This window comes from Haliotis asinina, chromosome 16 (genome assembly GCF_037392515.1).
Source record: "Haliotis asinina isolate JCU_RB_2024 chromosome 16, JCU_Hal_asi_v2, whole genome shotgun sequence".
NCBI lineage: Eukaryota > Metazoa > Mollusca > Gastropoda > Lepetellida > Haliotidae > Haliotis > Haliotis asinina.
The window spans coordinates 41,382,073-41,405,276 of record NC_090295.1 but is presented as its reverse complement, the minus strand read 5'-3'; the positions used below and the strand labels follow the sequence as shown (position 1 = coordinate 41,405,276).

Here is a 23,204-nt window from a genome sequence, read left to right as displayed (position 1 = left end):
AATAACATTTGTTTTTAAATTTTAAGATAAGGGTGACATTGTATGATAAATAGGTTAACACACTTGTGTTTTGGGATGGTTAATATCCTGCATTGGGAATAAACGCTATGTATTTAACTCTCCAATGCTCGCTAAATACAATGTTTATTCCCAATGCAAAATATTAACCATCCCAAAACACACTCGCGTGATAACCTATATGTCTTTGGTTCACTTGGGTGATTATTTGTGACCGGATGGAAGAATATAGCTTTCATTTCTGAGTTCCATTTAAGTCTATGTGGGACATATTTGTTACTTTTAATGTGAAGTACATATGAGAACCTGACAACCTGCTATCTGAACTTGTTATACCTTGCGCTGTCTGCTGTTCGATGTGTTTAGTGTGTTAGGGGAGAAGATCACACATGTTCAGGCGTCCATTTCTACGAATAATTTCTTTGACAGAAAAACATTCAACCATGTTTCGGAGAAAGTGTATGGACAATGAACACTTTTCGTTCATGTTTTCAGATACACAGACTTGGCATGACAGCAGCCAGACATGCTCATCTGAGCTCGACACAGAAGTTGAGGACCTGGAAGCCTCTGTCATCAAAGTCAAGGTAAAATGTCCCAGTCATAATGTTAATCTTTTCTATTTTCTTGTATGAAAACATGACGTAGAGTAAAACACATTTGAAATAAACCATCTTATAATATCACTTCTGAACTTGCAAACGTTCCGGAACCAGTTGCAATCGAGATTTACAACCTAAAATGTAATTCGAGGTTTCGGTAGACCATTCATTCAGTTCCCAATTGTTGAACCTTACATTTTTATGCTGCGCGTTGGTCAGTGGTCTACTTTTGGTGACTAGTAGTTTGAAAGATCCTTCACTTCTATGTACCCCGCTGGGAATGCCGAACTTATTTGGTACTTCGTGGTAGTAATTCTTTATCTCAAATAACATTTATTCACGCATGATGCACAGAAACATGTTTTGCCAAGGCAAATCTATGAAAACTATGAAAACTCTAAATCTGTTTTCTTGTTTACAAAATCTAGCGACAGCTACAAAAAATGCTTCAAACAAATCAAAATTAACATCGAGTTGTACGGTAAGACAAATACGTTGTTCATTGTCCACCCGGCACCCATGGGTTGACGTACCCTCAGTGGTTGTTTATTTTTGGGCCTAGGGACCATAAACAACCATCGGAGTACATCAACCCATGTTCCCCTCACGACCAGTGAACAACTTATAATATAACGGTGTGTAGAACCCAATTCTCTATACTCGACTGGCGTTATAGACTACATCTGTCTCGATATCGGTGTTTGCCAGAGGGACGTTTGACGTGTTTGTGTTGTGTGTGTAGGTATGTGGTACACGGGGAGGTAACCAGGCTACAAGACGCCGTCGTTCAGCCTCTACAGCAACCGATTTCAGCCAGCCGACACAGTTTCTCATCACTCCAGTTTTGATTCAAATTCCCAACGACAGACCAATGATTACTGGACATTCCCTCTTTGAAATAGATGAAGATGCAGGTAAATTGGAGTTTGGCCCTTTCGAGGTGATCTCTTCTATCGGTAGAGGTACGGTTTCCCTAAGGAGGACAGCACACGTCCCCATTACATCGTGTTAATCTGCAGAATGGGAACAAGCTGGTCATAAGTGCCTATCTGTTTATTTGTGTGATTTCCTACTAACAACTACAAGTTTTACTTTGAGGACATTAGGCCGAGTAACAGAACCAGTGGTATAGGTGCAACATAACTGACTTAAAACACATTCAACCTCACTCATTGGAATGGATGTAAAGATCAACATGGTGACATCTGAATCATTTTACGAAAATTTATTGATGATGTTGCTGGAATTATATCTGATATGCAGTTACTTCAACTCAGTTGAATAAAGGTAACACTGTTCGGGATGTAAATTAATGCATATGTCTTGCAACATATAGACAAAGATGAGAAAACTTTATGGATAATCAATTATTTATTGTAACAATGGTAACGATAGGCTTTAAAACCGTATAAGAATCCAAACCGAAAAGCCGAAATTGTGAAAATAGTGAGGGTCAGTCATCTTTATACCGCGAGCTTCTACAATGGCACTCAAGTAAAAAATGTAGTCGTCGAGTAAAAGACATGTTGTATGCCTGTGGTAGTTGTACTTTATATGTGCTCAGTAATACAATCACATATCATTGTGTCGAACTTAGAACTCCTCTTACGTTTATCGAGGTGAAAGCTTAGTCGCTACGAGTTTATTCTTAACGATCATGCTTCGATTGTGGCCAATGTCGAGTTTGATTTAGGCATATTTATTGAAGAGAATGGATTGGGTACAAGTTATTGCAAGTAAAAGTCTCTCCAACGTCTGAGAACCCGAAGCGTTTGTAGGTCATTCTGTTTCGACACAAGGGTGATTGACTGTGTATTATAATATTTGTGTATGCTTCAGGCACAATGATGTACATGTTAGAGGCAGCGGACGCTGATGGGGATGAAGTCAGGTTCAAGATCAACCAGGATGACATACGTGTGGACAATCTGACCCTTTCAGAGAACGGACTGTACGTGAAGTATACAACCCTAACAATAGCACATATGCACACACATTCCTATTACTGTTCGTGACTTGTCTAATCTCAAAATAAAATTGACTCCCTGAGATTCTCCCTGGCTCTTCCTGTATGTTAGTCACGAATGTGTGACCGTACAATGACGTACGTAGATGTAGATGAACGTGACACTAGAGCAACATGGAGCCTCTGATCATTTTGAAAGTTGTCATGTTTGTTACAGACTTATCTACACCCCGGCCCCTGACTTCAGCGGTGTTGTGGAGGTACCCGTTGTTTTGTACGAAGTCCCCGTAGATGGAGTTCCGCCAAGTGAAGTCATCGTCAACGTCACTATCATCGTTGTATCCGTAGCCGATGCTCCCACAGCCTTCGCTGCCAGTGACAACGTCAACATCCTAAACCCAGATCACACTGAACCAATACTCGTAATACAAATTAGATTCTCACTCTCTCCGTGTAATCTGAGAAAAATGCATAGACCAATACGGGAATGAAACGCTGGTTATCTGTGTCACCTTGACCTTGGTGTTGACGTAATGACCTGGATGACCAGGCTTGCCGTCATGGTGGAATTGAGAATAATGCTGATGTTCTTTCCACGATGAGCGTAGCTGCTGAAAATCCGTGATAACTTTCAAAATATTTTTAAAAATGTCCAAGTATAGACATCACCACCATCGTGATTTCTCCTACTATTTGATACATGTATGCACCTTTCACCCATATTTCTACCATTCTTGCCATAGATATTCATGTTGCATAAATACCTATGGGTGAAATATGCCATACTTGTTCCACGATTTCAGACCTTCATAGAGCAAGAGAGGGTGAACGACACGTCCCCGACGGTGTACACATGGGAATTCGGAGCCTATGACGTTGACGGTGACAATATGACGATGTTCGTCACCCAGCCAGAACATGGATATCTGACAGTTGGTGATGTCGTCAACACGTCACCTGATTGTGCTGAAAGTCACGCGGTAGGTTTGTTTATAACGGGAGCCCAGTGGTAGTAGAGTGGTTACAGCTATCTCTAGTCACACTCAAGACCCGGGTTGGATTCCCTGCATTATTCTGGGCCAACCTCCCTATCACTATCATAGAAATCAACTGTAAAGACTCTTCCAAAAAAGGCTCTAAAACCCACCTGTTCACAATATCCCTCTCACGTGGGACTTTTCTTGCTCTTTTCTTCATCCCCTTTGAGAAAACACCTTTTGGGAAGCAGACTCTATATAAATTCAATATCATTATGATTACATAGATACAATGTGTGAAGCTCATATCTGGTATCTCTGTCGTGATATTGCTGGAGCATTGGTAAATTCAGAGTAGAATCATACGCACTCTCTCTTTTTAGCACGTAGGGGACCGCTTGAAAAATAAAACGTTTATTGAGTATCTGTTGTCACGTTAGGCGACAAAATTAGACTGGGTGGTCATCTTTAATGATCTCCTTGACAGCGGATCACAGTGTCCCAACAGAGTGGAACGCTGTTTGTATTAGCAGCCATTGTGCCTAGATTGTTCACGTGAAACCGAAGATGGGTTGATGAAACATAGATGGGTTGATGATAAACCGTCAAATGCTAACCCGATCATGTTTTTAGTCAAATACACACTTCCTATACATGAAACCACTAGAATGCACATGAACACAGCAGAGTTGTGGTAGCTGAACTTACAGCCAGTGTCAACAATATGGCAAAGATTGTCGAGATATGCACCGATGATGAATGATCAAAACTGAAAGACTAAATGGGTACATGTATTAAGAATGTTTTAAAACACTTATCTCAATACATATAATTCAATTTCCACTCAGTTGAATTAAACATCATAGGATATGTCTCAGGAAGGAGACCACTCATGCACATTTTCACTTGTCCTTCTAGAGTGACTTCCCTTGTTCAGTCGTCACAGTTGGCCAGCGCGCAGACTCAGTGAGCTGGATCTACAAAATTTTCCGGTATGAGCCGGACACGGAATTCTACGGTTTTGACGAGATCCGATTATACGTACAGGACCAGACAGGACTTTACTCGGACATCATCACTCTAAAGTTTGTTATAATGGAGCGGCCATGTCAGAATGAAGCAAAGTGCAAGAGTAAGTTGTGTAGTGATTCTGCATTTTGCGCGGCGTGGCCTGGTTCATGTTGTATTCTCCGGCTATTAAATATCAGCGGAAATGTATCGACGCATGGGCAGACAGAATGTCCCGTCAAGTAAAACGTGGAAGCTTTAAAAGCTTGCAGTTGTGTTTTTCCTTAAATGGGTACACCCTTAGTGGTAACACCACACGTAGGCACCAAATGTTAGACTGGAAGCAAGAAATAAGTATTGCCGATAGTCAATTTTCTTCCAAACCTTCCAAAAACAATGTTATAAACCTGCTGGTTTATTCAATCGGGGACCATATACCGGGTATGCATGGGTTCGTCACCCCTAGAAGGTAGTTATTTAAATGAACTCTGCGAGGGCTGTGCTCCATCAGAGTTTATTTAAATAATTGCTGTGGTGGGGGTGATTAAACGGGCATACTTTGTTAAATAACCGTGTAATGGATTAGGCATGATAAAAAAGTATCAAAATAAAATTAAATGGAAATAATTGTCCAAGGTCAGTTAATCAAGTAAGACAAGTACGAGCAGATACATTTCCGCAGCTATTTAATTGTACATAACTTTCTCTCGTTTAAGGGATAATATTTCGTTTCGCTGAAGATCTTTACAACGCTATTTTTTGTTTACCGGTAACATTATTTCACGATGCAAATTTCATGTATGAAATTACAGTAATAGACGGTGTGACGATCTATGATAGAACGTTTATGTTAGTCTTGGAACATGAACCCCATTTGATAGGGTAATGGTCCTGGGCTTATTACTGACAAACACAAACACCGCAAACATTTTGTCGTCAGATATAAGAGCATACGTCTTACTGACAACTTGAATTTCGAACAGGTAAAAACCCTGATCTGTACACGTGCACCGACTACCGGCGAGCCGAGAGCTTCCATCAGTACTACATCTGTGACTGTGCTCCTGGATGGACCAACACCATCTGCGATACTGACATCGATGAGTGCAGCGACTCCCCTTGTGTCTGGCCCTACGTGTGTCACGATGCTATCGGAAGATATGACTGCGCATGCCCGGAAAGTGACCCTAATTGTGACGGGCTGGAGGCCTGGATGATCGGACTAGTCGTGTTGACACTATTGCTCCTAGTCGTTATCTCCTTCCTGGGATGGTATTCCTTCATGGTCAAAAGAGGGTCAGTAAAATAGGATGCGTTTTTTTGTACACAGGTGGTTGTTGTACATCATAATCAGCAGTAATATTGCACAGCCCTTCGTCTGAAATGTCCGCCCTGTGTAAACCAGTGTCTGGAAGAGTGAGCAACGCCCATAGCATGATATGTCTAATCATAGTGTTGCCACTCTCTCCGGAGAGTCATTTGTGGGATGTTCGGGACGCATGCCTCAAAAGAGGGTCAGTAAAATAGGATGCATGTGTTTCGAACACAGGAGATTGTTGTACATCATATTCAGCAGTAATATTGCACAACCCTTCGTCTCAAATGTCCTGTAAACCAGTGGCTGGAAGAGTGAGCAACGCCCACATCATGATATGTCTAATCATATATCTATGTTGGTACTTGCTGTAACTCTCCGGAGAGTCATCAGTGGGATGTTCTGGACGCATACAAACACCGGTCCCACAGCAAGATCCGCTGATTGATTCCCATCACTGTCCTTTCCGTCCTTTTTATGATCCTCGATGAATCAAACTCACTTCTCTGCTACAGTACGTACGGGACTGAGTAAAGCTGGATTCCTTCTCACACTATGGTCACCCTGAGTGATTTACATTACCCTGTTCACATGGGTGTTATCGCCCTTGAGTAGTCGCCGGCACTTAACTGCACCGAGACGCAAGACCCAGTGCCGTGGATGGCCAGGACCAAGTTATCCCAGCGCTTACGGATGACATGAGCATTACTATTACTAATTATCGTAGACTTAGGACAGTAATACTGGGTGCTTCTAATGTCCATCACACAATCGGCCATGGTTGTCAAACTCAGGGTATTAACTCGGTCACGTATTTGTGCGGTCAGCGCTTCTACCGAAATCAGGAGTCAGTCTGTAATTGTTCTAACTACAACATATCTTGTCAACTTCGAATAAGGTTCGTAATGTGCAGAGATTGGGAGTCTTGCGGTAACCTTACAAATGACGAGTGATGACATGCGTAAAAAATCACAAATACAGTGTAGCGTATCATGTACTTGTTACAGCCGCCTCAAGTGGTCAACGTTGTGGCGACGTATTGCAGGAGAAGCTCCGGACGTGTCCGAAACTAAAACAGCCTTCGTCAAGTCTGCTAGTGAAGAGGTGAGTTATCATTCAGATGTATATATTAGCGCATGGCAGTATTATTATATTATTATATTATTATATTATCATTAGGATACATGCTACTTCTTCTAACAATATCAGATCAAGAGGAAAGAAATTATGTTGCCAAATACATGCAGTCGGTCGTAGATAGTTTTAAAGCTTTTATGGGTAGGATGGGAGCCAATAATTATCGCACCATGAAAACCGGATTGTTCGTTTCTAATTCATCGACCGCGAAGTCCCGTTCGAGAGTTGGTCTTCAGCAACCTATATTTGTCCTGAGAGGCGACTACGGGAATGGTTGACTTAGTTGAAACATGTCATCGGTTCCCAATTGCGAACATCGATGCTCATGCTGGTGATCACTGGATTGTCTGGTTCCAACTAGATTATTTACAGGTCGCCGCCATATAGCTGGAATATTTCTGACTGCGGCGTAAAACTAAACTCACTCACTGAGTCTGATGACTGTGATGAACGCTTGCGTTTATTTACAACCAAGACAACGTAGTTTCTTGAAGACGGTGTAACAGATGTTTTGGTCTGCCACATGATGAACACAGTGATGTTTGTTTTATACTGCGTAGGTTGACGATGGATCCGAGAACATGTCGAAATCTGACACGTCACTTCCGATTAAGAAACACGCTATCGGTTCCAAGAAGAACAAGGTGTCAGCTACTGTGGGTGACTCTGCTCCTCTGAAATATTCCGTGGAGGTGAGTGTTGGACAAAAAGCGAAAATTGTATATTCGAATAAGGGAGTGAGCGAGTTTAGTTTTACGCGGCACTCAGCAATGTTCCACGTTTATGGCGGTGGTCTGTAAATAATCGAGTCTGGACCAGACAATCCAGTGTCAAGAACATGAACATCGATCTGTCAATTGGGAACCGATGACATGTGTCAACCAAGTCACCGAGCCTGACCACCCGATACCATTAGTCGCCTCTTACGACAAGCATAGTCGCTTTTCATGGCAAGCATGGGTTGCTGAAGGCCTGTTTTACCTCGGAACATTCACGGGTCATACTCGAATAAGGAGGCGACATGTTCCACGCTGTTCTACCAGAAGATGTTACATCTCGCATTCGCGACGAACTGAACAGACACAAATCGTGTAGTAGTAGTAGTAGTCCGCTTGATGTCGCTCATGTCCAGGCAAGGACACATCCTCCCGGGTACCCATTTTACAGTTCGGTGAACGGAGACAATGTTATGAGAGTATCTTGTCAAAGGATGCTACAGAAATATGTCCACCTGATTTACTTTCCAAATCGAATGAACCATGTTAAAATCATCGTTCAACCGCTTATATAAACATCATACAACGGCAGGCATATTTATGTTTTCAGGGTAACAGCAGCCGTCCAACCACTCCGCGAGAAGTTAAAGTTCAGCCACTTTCTAATCATGCCTCACCCTTAGAACTGCCCAGGCCATCAATGTCGAATGCAGTGGAGTGGACGCGGTCCATGACGCCAGTGGAACGCTCCATGACGCCGGTGGAACGCTCCATGACGCCGGTGGAACGCTCCATGACGCCGGTGGAACAGTGTGACGAGCGACCAGGAAGCGGCTACTCGATGCGCAGATCGATCCTTCAGAAACGCGAAGGGAGCATTGTGTTAACTGAAAACCCAATCCGAGAGAGCGACTTGTAGCTGTACCTATATTTTTCTGCACCGACAGTGTCGATATGCACATCACTTCTGCACTTATAGTGTCTATATGCACATCACGAAAAATACATCTTGTATTAGACGTTAATCGGACACAATGGTGTCAATACATTTATTGTTAATTGGGTTGCTTGCCTTTGAACAGTCAATATGTTTGGTCATATATATGTGTATGCTATCTTTATGAAAGATTCTTGTTTTTTATTTGAAGTATCAAGACTGCATATGCATAAACTGGAAAAATAACAAAAATATTGCTGAAGAATACGTGTCTTTTAAAGTAACTTATTTTCAGAATATGTAATACCTATGTAACTTACGCACAATCTAATTTTTTCAATATGTCCGTAACTATCGCATGTTCCAGAAAAATAAATGTCCAGCACTTTTCTTGCATGTTGTCATCTGTCAGGTTTATACTGGTTTGCCTACCCAGAAATAATCCAGCTATCTTAAGTCAGTCTGTTCGAAGTCAGCGAACCTCATCCGATCGCGTTGTGATGCTTCCTTCGACAGACAGGAGCAATAGTTTTGTTGGGTTTGGGTATTTTTTTTTCGCCCATATCAGTTCAACTATCAGTCCGTGTGTATCGCACTATATACTGGATTACTGGACTGATTACAGATCAAAAGATTTTAAACTTCTTGTTTATCGTGGTATTGATACCTGAATGCACATGATAAGCGGAGTCAGAATATCGAGTGTTCTTGAGAACCAGAACGTCCAAACATGGACTAAACCAAGACTACTGAAGTGACATAAAATCAGACCAATCTAGCAACGCAGTTGTTATATCCTGTCACAGATATCATCTGCTTAACGCTCCTGCGGTATGTTGATATATGCTTGATGAATTTATCACCTGATGTTAAACCACTGCCTTATCTGGACGAAGTGTGTGAATGCTGAACGTCTTTTGTTGGAAGAACACGACGTTTCGGAGTAAATTTGTTTGTGCTCATCATGCCATTGATAGCCAGTGAGCAGGGAGTTTACATGTCCATATGATAACAACTTAGGTAATAATGTAACAAAGCCGGACAATTTGACAACAGACTTGCAGCTGACTGGTATTAGCAATAGACAAATATTAAATAAACTTATTTCCTATTACGTTGAGATAAATAGTAAACATTGTATCAAACAAAATGTGTTTTAATTACAGGAATATAGACTTTGAGAAGCGTCTGTACAGGATTGAATCATTAAAGCAGTTATTACACCTCTAAAGCGAGCAGTGCTGTAGCTGGACGTGTCAATACCGTTCAATACCGTTGCATTTAGTGGTTGTTAGAGGGAAAGCATGGCATGACAAGGAGGTGTTGCTTAATATTTTGTCGCACCTATCTATCTATCTATCTATCTATCTATCTATCTATCTATCTATCTATCTATCTATCATCTATCTATCTATCTATCTATCTATCTATCTGTCTGTCTGTCTGTCTGTCTGTCTGTCTGTCTGTCCCTCCGTCCGCCCGTCCATCTACTTCTCCTCAGCTTACCTCTCCACATGACAGCTACAATACAAACACCCCACATCTCTCTATCGCTTTTGTTGTTATTTGTGTTAATCTTCTGTCGTATGATTTGATATTACTCACTGACAGGAATATGTACATCTGATTTACTTATGATGTCCTAAACAGGCCGTGTGTAATATAGTCACAGATGTCAGCTAGAGGCTTGTGTCAGCAGTACCTGAATAGATGATGAATACGTTGTAAATCCATCCCGAGAACAATCGTAACTATGTAAACATTCCACGACACACACAGGTTTTCCTATAGCTGATCAATATAAATCTGCAACTCGTATAAAGGCTGACGAAAATAAAAAACGAACCCCCCCCCCAGATCTAAACTTTCCAAAAAGCTCTCTATTATTGAAATATGTGTTTCTAATGTTATGAGAAAGTCATGAACTGCAAACATTACATACTGATCATCTTGAAGATATATTTGGTGGAAAGAGTCAGAAAATTACACTTGAACAGACTTTCAATTAAAGGTGCAATGAGTGTCCGATATTAACATTTTTTGGTAATTAAAAAATGAACAGAGTAATAAAAAAAACACCACCACAGCCTGACATAGACATCACCACACGTAAACCCACAGTTACTCAGTGACAAAGCTACGGCTTCACATGTACAGAGACGAAACAACAGCTGCACAGAGTCTACCTCGACACAGACGAAACAATAGATGGACAGAGACAACTGCTTCAAAAAGACAAAACAACAGCTAGGAGACAAGCCACACCATGACAGTAACAAAGCCACAAATGTACAGACATTAGCGCTACATAGAGAAAACAATACAGAAAGAGACACAGAACCATCTACAAAGTAACAGAAACACAATTTTTCCGGTGACAAAACCACTGTTACACAAAGACAATACCACACCTACTCACAGACAAAACAGCTACAAAGTGACATTGCAACACTTTCACGGTGACAAAACAATACCTTACGTTCCTATAACTTATCAACATATAAATTAACATAATCGTAGATCACTATAACAACCACTTCCACACACACTGATTCCACGGGGAAACGAAGATTCGTTAACATATGAATGGTGACTAGCGTAAGAAATATTTATAGCTGTGTTTTCCCAGAAGACCTATGTCTCAGAAATAGGTACAGCATTGATGTCTTCTATAGTGTTGTAATTAATAATGCAACAGGTGTGCTGAGCACTGCAACAACCACATCCACATATTAAGGTGTGAGACAGTCGTTCAGCTGTCTGTTTGTGTCACAGTACACTGGAAGTATATTACATACAGTCAGACAATTACTGCCCGTAAGATTACACCAGAGTATTTCATCTGTATGTGTGAGTTCTACATATCAGCACAATGGATGAACTTGTAAGTCCACGTGTGTACATTCACCTTTGTTAATGATGAATGACCCTGTCAGATAGGTAGTTGCATACCAAATATTACAATTCTTACATTTGTATCAATACCACTAATTAATACCAAATTAAAGAAGAGACATGCAAAAAGGAGATGTATATGATATACCTTATCAAACAAAGGTTCTTTTTCCGTTCGTTGTAAAGTGAATGAGTGTGGTTTTACGCCGCTTTTAGCAATATTCCAGCAACATCACGACGAGGACACCAGAAATGGATTTCACCCATATTGTACCCGTGTTGGAAGTCGAACCCGGATCCTCGGCGTGACGACCGAACACTTTAACCACGAGGCCACCCCACCGTCCCTTGTTGTAAAGCGTCTCACATTGCCGTGAAGGGCTTTGTCACCAACCACGACTACCAGAATACCACCGTTTTGATTTGAAAACAACATCACATAAATAGCGTTAGAACTGGACGACGCGGCGATTGCAGTGACCACTTAACAGTGCATATCAGCAGTCGCAACAGGTCACCGTGACCAAAGGCGTTACACGTACATGCACATTGAGGAGATATCCCTTGTTCAAGAGTCAAGTTCCCATTGCACATGACCTATATCTGTGCAGTCGATCATACTGCTACTCGGGGAGAAGTCAAGGTGACATCACAGTAGGTTCAAAGTGTTAGAATACGAATTTGTATAGTATGAGAAGGGGAAGACTACAGTTGTGTGTACGTAAACATGTTTGTTTTGTTTTTGTTTTTCTTTTTTTGTATGTATTTTGGTGACATAACTGAGTGTGCAAGTACGCCTTCACGCACGGATGTGTGTACATGAGTGAACACATGGTATAATCCGCTATCGAGGAATCAGTATTTGAATTAACAAAGTTCAAACAAGTCGGCTATATGGCTTTCCAAGTTTCGTCTAGATGACTACACTTATGTATACATTTAGATTATGCATGCTGCAAGTTAATTTAAAGTTAGGCCTTGACACTGATTGCAAGACACTAGGTCACACAAACATTGTTATCAATTTTAGCGTGTGTAATACAGTCAAGACGGGTCAAGACGCCCTTGCAACTTATTTGTTGTTACAAAGTATGAATATGCAGTATGCACTATGAATATTATTATAAACGACGTGTACTTTTAGAGGTTTTTTTTGTTTCAGAACTAGTCATTATTTATGAGGAAGATTCGCTACAGCATTCTCCGTTTCACTGTTGACATGGGTTATTGCAAAACACTTTGTGCAAACTGGTGTCTGGTGTGTGTAGATCCAATTGCATTTTTTGGCAACCAGTGATACTAGGATACCATGGCGGCACTTCCATTCCTATGGTTACGTTTTCTACTGTCAGTGTGTTTTTCTTTCATGTTCTTCCTTTCTTGGAAACATTTCTGAGGTAAGTACAACTTATATATACATGTACTGTGTACTATACACCGTATACTTACGGCGTATGATGACATAATTATGATTTGAACACGTTGGTGAGACAGGATTACTGGCTGTGGTTGAGAGGTAATACTGCTGACTTTGTGTACTGGTAATTAGGTGCCTCAGTCTGAGGGCGCGGAGTGAAATCCAGAATGGGACTCAATCAACAAAAGTACTAGAATCTGTAGTAAACACTTTACTTAGAAAGTGTCATTCCAAATATAACGTGTTAAATTACTAACTATTTGAGAAACACGGACGATGATGCTTTGTTCTGCCGTACGTGCTAAAGTGTTATCATTTAGTTCTGAAAAATGTAACTGCATAAAAGTATCTATAGACATGCAGACCGTATATAGGAGTTTAAAACAGACTCACACACAAACACACACACACACAAACACACACACATTCATACATTTTCATGCAATATGATGACTAATTTTATACATTCATTGATGGCGGGACATTACTTTGTTTTCTTATATGCAATAAGCCCTACATCAGTCGTATCACTGTCAGCCAGTAACAACTTTAATGTTTAATTGTATTGTGTGACCTAAACGTACTTCAGAAAAAATGAATGAGTGAGTTTAGTTTACGCCTCACTCCGCTTTATTCAAGTTATATGGTTAAAGTCTGCAAACAGTCTAAATGAAAGACGAAAGATATCGTCTCAAACAGCTGACAGTTTACAAAATGAACGTCAAACAGCCACATGGGATATTATGAATATCTACCTGAACTAGTACCAGATTCTCAGGTAAGTAAACCGATCCATTAGACAACAAATGAACTGTAGAAGTCAGATGTATGCAATGGCCTTCCTTCCAAGTACAACTGCTAGCAAAATGAATAAACTGTATGTATGTTACATCAGTGGAGATAGTGAAGTTTGTTGTGAATGTTAATGTGTCAAATTACGATCTCCGTTTGAGAACTATTTGGCGTATGAATTTGTTATCGTATTGTTTTGATCATTATTTTATAGTTAACCTAATGCGACATTCCTGCCTACTTACATACTCTTCTTAGTGACCTTAACTACCTGTTCATTCACTACCTGTCATCCTAACCCCCTACTCGTCATTCCCACCCTCCAAAAATACGTGTATGGAATATCACGCTATGCAGGACACATTAATCTTTTGAGTGTTCCTTTTTCTTTACTACCAATCCCCGGACCCCAGCTTAACCCCTCACCTCACCTCCCCTGCTCACTCTCAAACAGCCTTCTAAAAAGGCGTGACATCCTTCCCTTCACTACTGACTACAATCTCCTAATGTACCCCTGTCCCTTTTCGCGTTCAGTTTTGTGGATTGACCCATATAACACACGACATTGTTATCTGAGCACACGCTTGACCCAGGTTGTAATTCAGTTGAGTGCATGATGTAATGCTTGTTTTAGTAAACAACCCTTTCCTCGAAATTGACAGATGTGAGATTAGAAATGTGCATTTGGAACACTGGATTCCTTGAAGTTGGGGACCCGACTATAAGCCGATTAGTTTAATCACTAACAAACTCAGAATCAATCTATTTGTAGAATGACCGAAATATTTAACTGTACATAACAGAAAATTTTATGAAATAGCATTTATTTAGAACATTATAAAAATAACCCGAATAAACACGTATTCTGATGGATGAGATCTTTGCCGCTGATATGCTCAGATGTCGACCTTGTCTGGTCAACAGTTAAACAGTTATTATGAGAACACCAAAAATAATGTTGTCTGTGTGCATTAAAAATAGCCTAACATAATATTATAATGCACAGTTACTTTATTCTAATAGTTTAACATTGACTAACCCGCATTTGCGTGCATATACGTGTAAAGACTTGTCGCTATGTGGATCCTCCAGTTACTGATACAGAATATTTTACTTTATTCTTAATATATGAGAGACAAGTATTACGACTGAAGAGGTACACATTTTATGGACAACTTTATTGCAACTTCGTGCGACTTTGCAATGTAGATTCTAATAACACTAAGCGAACTAGTGAACGTCTCATGTAGTGTAATGACATTTTCTGTCCTTACAAATAGTTCTTTTCAGCATATCAACTTCAAAATGCCATTTGTAGATGTACGTGTCATTATTGACGCATTGCCATTGTTAAAAGGATGCAGCAAAGGAAGTCATCGGCTGCCGGCAGGGAGGACACCCTTATTTAGTTAATATAATAGTAATAGTTGCTATTTATACCGCGCCTTTTCCACGCACACGTGCATTCTCAAAACACTATAACATCGTTACCCCGGATAACCTAAGCTGTCTGCGACGTGCTAGAAGGTTACTAGTCTCAGGACCTATTTTACCGGGTACCCATTTCCTGCTGGATGAACAGAGACAGTTTTCACTTGCCTTAGGTAAGACCATATGTGTTATGTCATAGCCATTCACATCAAACGAAAGGAACCCCATCATCAGCCAAGTTTAATTTCATATTATCCCATCAGTCTCTTTTGCTCCACTCAGGTGAAACCAGTCGATCGTTGAACCATTTCCCCCCACACTTTTGATTTCCTCATATCTGGCTTCCACCACCTTTCCTTGTGCGTGCGTATGTGTGTGTGCGTGCGTGCGTGCGTGTGAGTGTATGTGTATGTGTATGTGTATGTAATTTGTATGCGTGCGTACACACACACACATACACACACACACACACACACACACACATATATATATATATATATATACTCAAACTAGTACAGTATGAATGTAATAGTATGTCCACTGTCGCCATACCTCATACATATACGAGTATTTTTGACTCAGTTATTCTGTTCTTGACACTATTCAGAATATATCATTATATTGTAAACCTTTAATCCTTAACATTGCATGCAACGTAAATATGGACTCGAATTTCACTTCCTGGTACAGCAGTTAACTGTACCAGATGTATCAAACGATAACGATATTTTGTGGACTCTCGCCTTATAGTGTTTTTCTCTTAAACAAAGGTAATTCAAAAGGTCCCCTTATATAATGACTTTAGACAAAATCGATATCGATTCTCCATTGGTGTGTATGGAGCATTGCAATACACATGTTGATACTGTTGTCCTGACGGTACAAAGCAACGTGCTTCATAGTTTTTCTCACTTCTTGATCAATAAGTTGCTGACTAATATCGAACTGCATATGAGAAAACATGGTCTTTCCACAAACATTATACCTGCTTATGTGTAGCAACTTTTTGTTCAAGAAATAACTTCTATCTCTGTAGAATGACCAGGTGCTTAGGTACGCATGCGATGATATGTATTTCTCGATATATTTGTATTTTTATACCGTTTGAAGTAGATGTATTCTATTTGAATTAAATATCAATTATGGTGTCCGGATAGTGTTCTCCATGTCAGAAGCAAAACGACACGTGTTGGTCCGGAGTAGAATAGGCCTTCAGCAACCCATGCTTGCCATAAAAGGCGACTATGCTCGCCGTAAGAGGCGAATAACGGGATCGGGTGGTCAGGCTTGCTGACTTGGTTGACACATGTCATCGGTTCCCAATTGTACACATCGATGCTCATGCTGCTGAACACTGGATTGTCTAAACCAGACTCGATTATTTACAGACCGCGGCGATATAGCTGGAATATTGCTGAGTGCGGCGTAAAACTAAACTCACTTACTCACTCAGAAGCGAAACATCCACGAACTATAACAAATCGCAGTTCCGATCCTTTAGGTGTTTTACGTAACCTCACAACTGACAGAAACTCAGTGGGATAACCAAGGTCTTACATTCTATAACAGATATGCTAGTGACCTTACGTCTGCTAGTGTCCTGAAATTTCGACAGGTCTGATTTTCAAGATAATCAACCTCCGCAAAGGAGCATTCTTTATTATTTCCGACAGTACAAACATCCACTGAAATATGAAAATAAGAAATATAATAAGAAATATAATGGATGAGTTTAGTTATGATCACTGTATAACTGGTGAATGAAAACTTCACAGCGAGGTCAGTACGATAGATCCATTTAGTTATGGTCACACAGAAACAGTTAATCTGATGAAGTTAATCGATTAAAGATTAAACATGCTTAAGGGCTATTATTGAAATTCACAATATGAAACAGCGTCCCTCGAAACTACTGAAATGAACACTTTGTGTTTTGCACACATGATTCACTTGCAGATCCTCATATAATGCATTGAGTTTCCTTCTTTCAATTCTGTTGTCGATCCCCAGCTCGTCGAGGAGAGCTTCATCAAGTTGCATGAACAATCGCCCGGGAACCCTCTTTTCCTCAAACCTTTCAGCTGTGTCGTCTGTGCAGTGATACTCCTTCACTAGTTGGAGCAGTTCGGCTGGGGTCAGTGTTTGTGGATCTGAGAAAGATGAATTACACTGAATACCGATGTGTCGGATGTGAAAGGCTTTATCAAGAACATCGTTAAAGCAAAATGGCAAAGGACTCTTAGAGCGTTTGGTTGGATTAGTAGGTAGGTGGATAGTTAGATAGTAGATAGGTAGATAGTTAGGCAGGTAGGCAGGTAGGTAGACAGGCAGGCAGGCAGGTAGGCAGGCAGGTAGGTAGGCAGGCAGGCAGGCAGGCAGGCAGGCAGGCAGGCAGGCAGGCAGGCAGGCAGGCAGGCAGGCAGGCAGGCAGGCAGGCAGGCAGGCAGGCAGGTAGGGAGGGAGGGAGGGAGGGAGGGAGGCAGGCAGGCAGGCAGGCAGGGAGGCAGGCAGGCAGGCAGGGAGGGAGGGAGGGAGGCAGGCAGGCAGGCAGACAGGCAGACAGGCAGTCAGGGAGGGAGGGAGGCAGGCAGGCAGGCAGGCAGGCAGGCAGGCAGGCAGGCAGGCAGGCAGGCAGGCAGGCAGGCAGGCAGGCAGGCAGGAAGGGAGGGAGGGAGGGTGGGAGGGAGGCAGGCAGGCAGGGAGGGAGGCAGTCAGGGAGGGAGGCAGGCAGGCAGGCAGGCAGGCAGGCAGGCAGGCAGGGAGGGAGGCAGGCAGGCAGGGAGGGAGGGAGGGAGGGTGGGAGGCAAGCAGGCAGGCAGGGAGGAGGCAGGCAGGCAGGGAGGGAGGCAGGCAGGCAGGCAGGTAGGTAGGTTGGTAGGTAGGCAGGTAGGTAGGTAGGCAGGTAGGCAGGAGGTAGGTAGGTAGGTAGGTAGGTAGGTAGGCAGGCAGGCAGGCAGGCAGGCAGTCAGGGAGGGAGGCAGGCAGGCAGGCAGGCAGGCAGGCAGGCAGGCAGGCAGGCAGGCAGGCAGGAAGGCAGGCAGGCAGGCAGGCAGGCAGGCAGGCAGGCAGGTAGGCAGGCAGGCAGGCAGGCAGGTAGGGAGGGAGATAACAGATATGCTAGTGACCTTACGTCTGCTAGTGTCCTGAAATTTCGACAGGTCTGATTTTCAAGATAATCAACCTCCGCAAAGGAGCATTCTTTATTATTTCCGACAGTACAAACATCCACTGAAATATGATAATAAGAATTATAATAAGAAATATAGTGGATGAGTTTAGTTATGATCACTGTATAACTGGTGAATGAAAACTTCACAGCGAGGTCAGTACGATAGATCCATTTAGTTATGGTCACACAGAAACAGTTAATCTGATGAAGTTAATCGATTAAAGATTAAACATGCTTAAGGGCTATTATTGAAATTCACAATATGAAACAGCGTCCCTCGAAACTACTGAAATGAACACTTTGTGTTTTGCACACATGATTCACTTGCAGATCCTCATATAATGCATTGAGTTTCCTTCTTTCAATTCTGTTGTCGATCCCCAGCTCGTCGAGGAGAGCTTCATCAAGTTGCATGAACAATCGCCCGGGAACCCTCTTTTCCTCAAACTTTTCAGCTGTGTCGTCTGTGCAGTGATACTCCTTCACTAGTTGGAGCAGTTCGGCTGGGGTCAGTGTTTGTGGATCTGAGAAAGATGAATTACACTGAATACCGATCTGTCGGATGTGAAAGGCTTTATCAAGAACATCGTTAAAGCAAAATGGCAAAGGACTCTTAGAGCGTTTGGTTGGATTAGTAGGTAGGTTGATAGTTAGATAGTAGATAGGTAGATAGTTAGGCAGGTAGGCAGGTAGGTAGACAGGCAGGCAGGCAGGTAGGCAGGCAGGTAGGTAGGCAGGCAGGCAGGCAGGTAGGTAGGTTGGCAGGCAGGCAGGCAGGCAGGCAGGCAGGCAGGCAGGGAGGGAGGGAGGGAGGCAGGCAGGCAGGCAGGCAGGCAGGGAGGGAGGCAGGGAGGGAGGCAGGCAGGCAGGCAGGCGGGCAGGGAGGGAGGGAGGCAGGCAGGGATGGAGGGAGGCAGGCAGGCAGGCAGGCAGGCAGGGAGGGAGGGAGGGAGGGAGGGAGGGAGGTAGGAATAGACGTTACGTCTGTTTGCGTGTTTAGACGAACTCTCCAAGTACTGTATATGTTACCTGTCATGCCACTAGTCGGACCATCGACTGAAGCAGACATGGCCCCGCTGTGGTTGTCACCTGTGGCCATATTACCTATGTTACCCTGGTTGGTGATGTTTCGACTTCCTGAAATGAAAGGACTTAAATGTATTAATACAACGCTGAAGTGGAATGTGATTATGAGTACTTGAAGTATTCCTATATGCTATTGTAGGTGATCAATAACTAAATATGAGTAACACATGGTTCTGATATTTGGATCATGCAATGAGCTGGCTATTTTCACAATGATCGCTCGTGATTATGAACAGGATGTGCTCCTTTGTTGGCAGAGATATTCAATGCGTAAAGTGTGAAAGGCAACATATTTTTAAAGAAGACACAAGGAAATGCTGCCTTAAAAATGTAGGAGGTAGGTAGGTAGGTAGGTAGGTAGGCAGGCAGGCAGGCAGGCAGGTAGGTAGGCAGGCAGACAGGCAGGCAGGCAGGCAGGCAGGCAGGCAGGCAGGCAGGCAGGCAGGCAGGCAGGCAGGCAGGCAGGCAGGCAGGCAGGCAGGCAGGCAGGCAGGCAGGCAGGCAGGCAGGCAGGTAGGTAGGTTGGTAGGCAGGCAGGCAGGCAGGCAGGTAGGTAGGTTGGTAGGCAGGCAGGCAGGCAGGCAGGCAGGGAGGGAGGGAGGGAGGGAGGCAGGCAGGCAGGCAGGCAGGCAGGGAGGGAGGCAGGGAGGGAGGCAGGCAGGCAGGCAGGCAGGCAGGGAGGGAGGGAGGCAGGCAGGGATGGAGGGAGGCAGGCAGGCAGGCAGGCAGGCAGGGAGGGAGGGAGGGAGGGAGGGAGGGAGGTAGGAATAGACGTTACGTCTGTTTGCGTGTTTAGACGAACTCTCCAAGTACTGTATGTGTTACCTGTCATGCCACTAGTCGGACCATCGACTGAAGCAGACATGGCCCCGCTGTGGTTGTCACCTGTGGCCATATTACCTATGTTACCCTGGTTGGTGATGTTTCGACTTCCTGAAATGAAAGGACTTAAATGTATTAATACAACGCTGAAGTGGAATGTGATTATGAGTACTTGAAGTATTCCTATATGCTATTGTAGGTGATCAATAACTAAATATGAGTAACACATGGTTCTGATATTTGGATCATGCAATGAGCTGGCTATTTTCACAATGATCGCTCGTGATTATGAACAGGATGTGCTCCTTTGTTGGCAGAGATATTCAATGCGTAAAGTGTGAAAGGCAACATATTTTTAAAGAAGACACAAGGAAATGCTGCCTTAAAAATGTAGGAGGTAGGTAGGTAGGTAGGTAGGCAGGCAGGCAGGCAGGCAGGTAGGTAGGCAGGCAGACAGGCAGGCAGGCAGGCAGGCAGGCAGGCAGGCAGGCAGGCAGGCAGGCAGGCAGGCAGGCAGGTAGGTAGGTTGGTAGGCAGGCAGGCAGGCAGGCAGGGAGGGAGGGAGGGAGGGAGGCAGGCAGGCAGGCAGGCAGGCAGGCAGGGAGGGAGGTAGGGAGGGAGGCAGACAGGCAGGCAGGCAGGCAGGGAGGGAGGGAGGCAGGCAGGGAGGGAGGGAGGCAGGCAGGCAGGCAGGCAGGCAGGGAGGGAGGGAGGCAGGGAGGGAGGGAGGTAGGAATAGACGTTACGTCTGTTTGCGTGTTTAGACGAACTCTCCAAGTACTGTATATGTTACCTGTCATGCCACTAGTCGGACCATCGACTGAAGCAGACATGGCCCCGCTGTGGTTGTCACCTGTGGCCATATTACCTATGTTACCCTGGTTGGTGATGTTTCGACTTCCTGAAATGAAAGGACTTAAATGTATTAATACAACGCTGAAGTGGAATGTGATTATGAGTACTTGAAGTATTCCTATATGCTATTGTAGGTGATCAATAACTAAATATGAGTAACACATGGTTCTGATATTTGGATCATGCAATGAGCTGGCTATTTTCACAATGATCGCTCGTGATTATGAACAGGATGTGCGCCTTTGTTGGCAGAGATATTCAATGCGTAAAGTGTGAAAGGCAACATATTTTTAAAGAAGACACAAGGAAATGCTGCCTTAAAAATGTAGGAGGTAGGTAGGTAGGTAGGCAGGCAGGCAGGCAGGCAGGTAGGTAGGCAGGCAGACAGGCAGGCAGGCAGGCAGGCAGGCAGGCAGGCAGGCAGGCAGGCAGGCAGGCAGGCAGGCAGGTAGGTAGGTTGGTAGGCAGGCAGGCAGGCAGGCAGGCAGGGAGGGAGGGAGGGAGGGAGGCAGGCAGGCAGGCAGGCAGGCAGGGAGGGAGGCAGGGAGGGAGGCAGGCAGGCAGGCAGGCAGGCAGGGAGGGAGGGAGGCAGGCAGGGAGGGAGGGAGGCAGGCAGGCAGGCAGGCAGGCAGGGAGGGAGGGAGGTAGGAATAGACGTTACGTCTGTTTGCGTGTTTAGACGAACTCTCCAAGTACTGTATATGTTACCTGTCATGCCACTAGTCGGACCATCGACTGAAGCAGACATGGCCCCGCTGTGGTTGTCACCTGTGGCCATATTACCTATGTTACCCTGGTTGGTGATGCTTCGACTTCCTGAAATGAAAGGACTTAAATGTATTAATACAACGCTGAAGTGGAATGTGATTATGAGTACTTGAAGTATTCCTATATGCTATTGTAGGTGATCAATAACTAAATATGAGTAACACATGGTTCTGATATTTGGATCATGCAATGAGCTGGCTATTTTCACAATGATCGCTCGTGATTATGAACAGGATGTGCTCCTTTGTTGGCAGAGATATTCAATGCGTAAAGTGTGAAAGGCAACATATTTTTAAAGAAGACACAAGGAAATGCTGCCTTAAAAATGAATAGCGAACTAGATACTTTTCATTGAGTGTCACTGTTTGAAATATGACATGATTAATGTATTTGAACTTTAATCGTTAACGCTGCATGGAAATACCCCAACGTAACTGCAAATTCAGTATATTGTTCTCAAGCAAATGGAGATGTACTAATTGTTGGTCATAACATGTCTTTGTCAAATATCACATTATGGGTATTTTCAATCATCTCAGTAACCACCTCAGCACTATACAAGCACTCAAAAGACAGTCATAAACTACTTCAGAGACCATAACGTATTAAGTACTGAGTGAGTTAACAACCTTGATCATGTGTCGTCGTGAGGGTATTGCCCATCCCGCCGTGGACGATACCAGCAACATTGGACCGTTCCACTCTGCCTTCTGTCACTCCAGTGACCGTGATATTAGGCCTGGACATTTTGTTCCCTGACTGAACAAATATTAAAAGCAGCATGAGTGAGTGAGTGAGTTTAGTTTTACGCCACAATCATTCCAGCTATATGACGGTAAAAGCAATATGACAAATTCTTTTTAACGTTAGAGCATACTTTCGTGACATTTCACCTTCTGGATTTCAGTGAAGGACTTTGATATCATTACGAGAACTAGTATTATTGTCAGTTCGATTCCAATAATTCCCAAAGTTTGAATTCCGTCACTCCAGTGACCGTGATATCAGGCTTGGACATTTTGTTCCCTGACTGAACAAACATGAAAAGCAGTATGAGTGAGTGAGTGAGTGAGTGACTGAGTTAAGGTTTTACGCCGCAATCGTTCCAGTTGTATGGCGGTAAAAGCAATATGACAAATTCACCTCAACATTAGAGCATACTTTCGTGACATTTCATCTTCTGGATTTCAATGCAGGACTTTGACACTAATCATTACGAGAACTGGAATTAATGATGACATGGGTAAACCAAGTCAACGAACCTGACCACCCGATTCTGTTTGTCGCCTCTTA

The 23,204-nt window shown here is 43.2% G+C and overlaps 2 protein-coding genes across 5 annotated transcripts in view; one reads left to right on the top strand and one right to left on the bottom strand.

The window, feature by feature from the left end:
- LOC137267780 (uncharacterized) overlaps positions 1 to 9,066 on the top strand; it is a 96,271-nt gene extending 87,205 nt beyond the window's left edge. Inside the window, exons 95-104 of the mRNA XM_067802224.1 lie at positions 514 to 605; positions 1,363 to 1,582; positions 2,460 to 2,571; positions 2,804 to 3,008; positions 3,390 to 3,566; positions 4,482 to 4,695; positions 5,555 to 5,867; positions 6,894 to 6,990; positions 7,584 to 7,715; positions 8,350 to 9,066. Of these exons, the coding sequence (XP_067658325.1) occupies positions 514 to 605; positions 1,363 to 1,582; positions 2,460 to 2,571; positions 2,804 to 3,008; positions 3,390 to 3,566; positions 4,482 to 4,695; positions 5,555 to 5,867; positions 6,894 to 6,990; positions 7,584 to 7,715; positions 8,350 to 8,658 (1,871 nt within the window). The 3' untranslated portion in view covers positions 8,659 to 9,066. The remainder of the gene's footprint in view (positions 1 to 513; positions 606 to 1,362; positions 1,583 to 2,459; positions 2,572 to 2,803; positions 3,009 to 3,389; positions 3,567 to 4,481; positions 4,696 to 5,554; positions 5,868 to 6,893; positions 6,991 to 7,583; positions 7,716 to 8,349) is intronic.
- Positions 9,067 to 18,483: 9,417 nt separating this feature from the next.
- LOC137268572 (uncharacterized PPE family protein PPE62-like) overlaps positions 18,484 to 23,204 on the bottom strand; it is a 64,013-nt gene continuing 59,292 nt past the window's right edge. For 2 of the 4 annotated variants that reach the window (XM_067803146.1, XM_067803148.1), the window contains exons 3-7: positions 21,852 to 21,959; positions 21,082 to 21,189; positions 20,292 to 20,399; positions 19,410 to 19,517; positions 18,484 to 18,904 (exon numbers count right to left, since the gene is read on the bottom strand). In XM_067803146.1, the coding sequence (XP_067659247.1) occupies positions 18,636 to 18,904; positions 19,410 to 19,517; positions 20,292 to 20,399; positions 21,082 to 21,189; positions 21,852 to 21,959 (701 nt within the window). In that variant the 3' untranslated portion in view covers positions 18,484 to 18,635. Of the gene's footprint in view, positions 18,905 to 19,409; positions 19,518 to 20,291; positions 20,400 to 21,081; positions 21,190 to 21,851; positions 21,960 to 22,540; positions 22,667 to 23,204 lie in introns of those variants that run through there. The other 2 variants (XM_067803147.1, XM_067803149.1) reach the window with 2 other exon arrangements.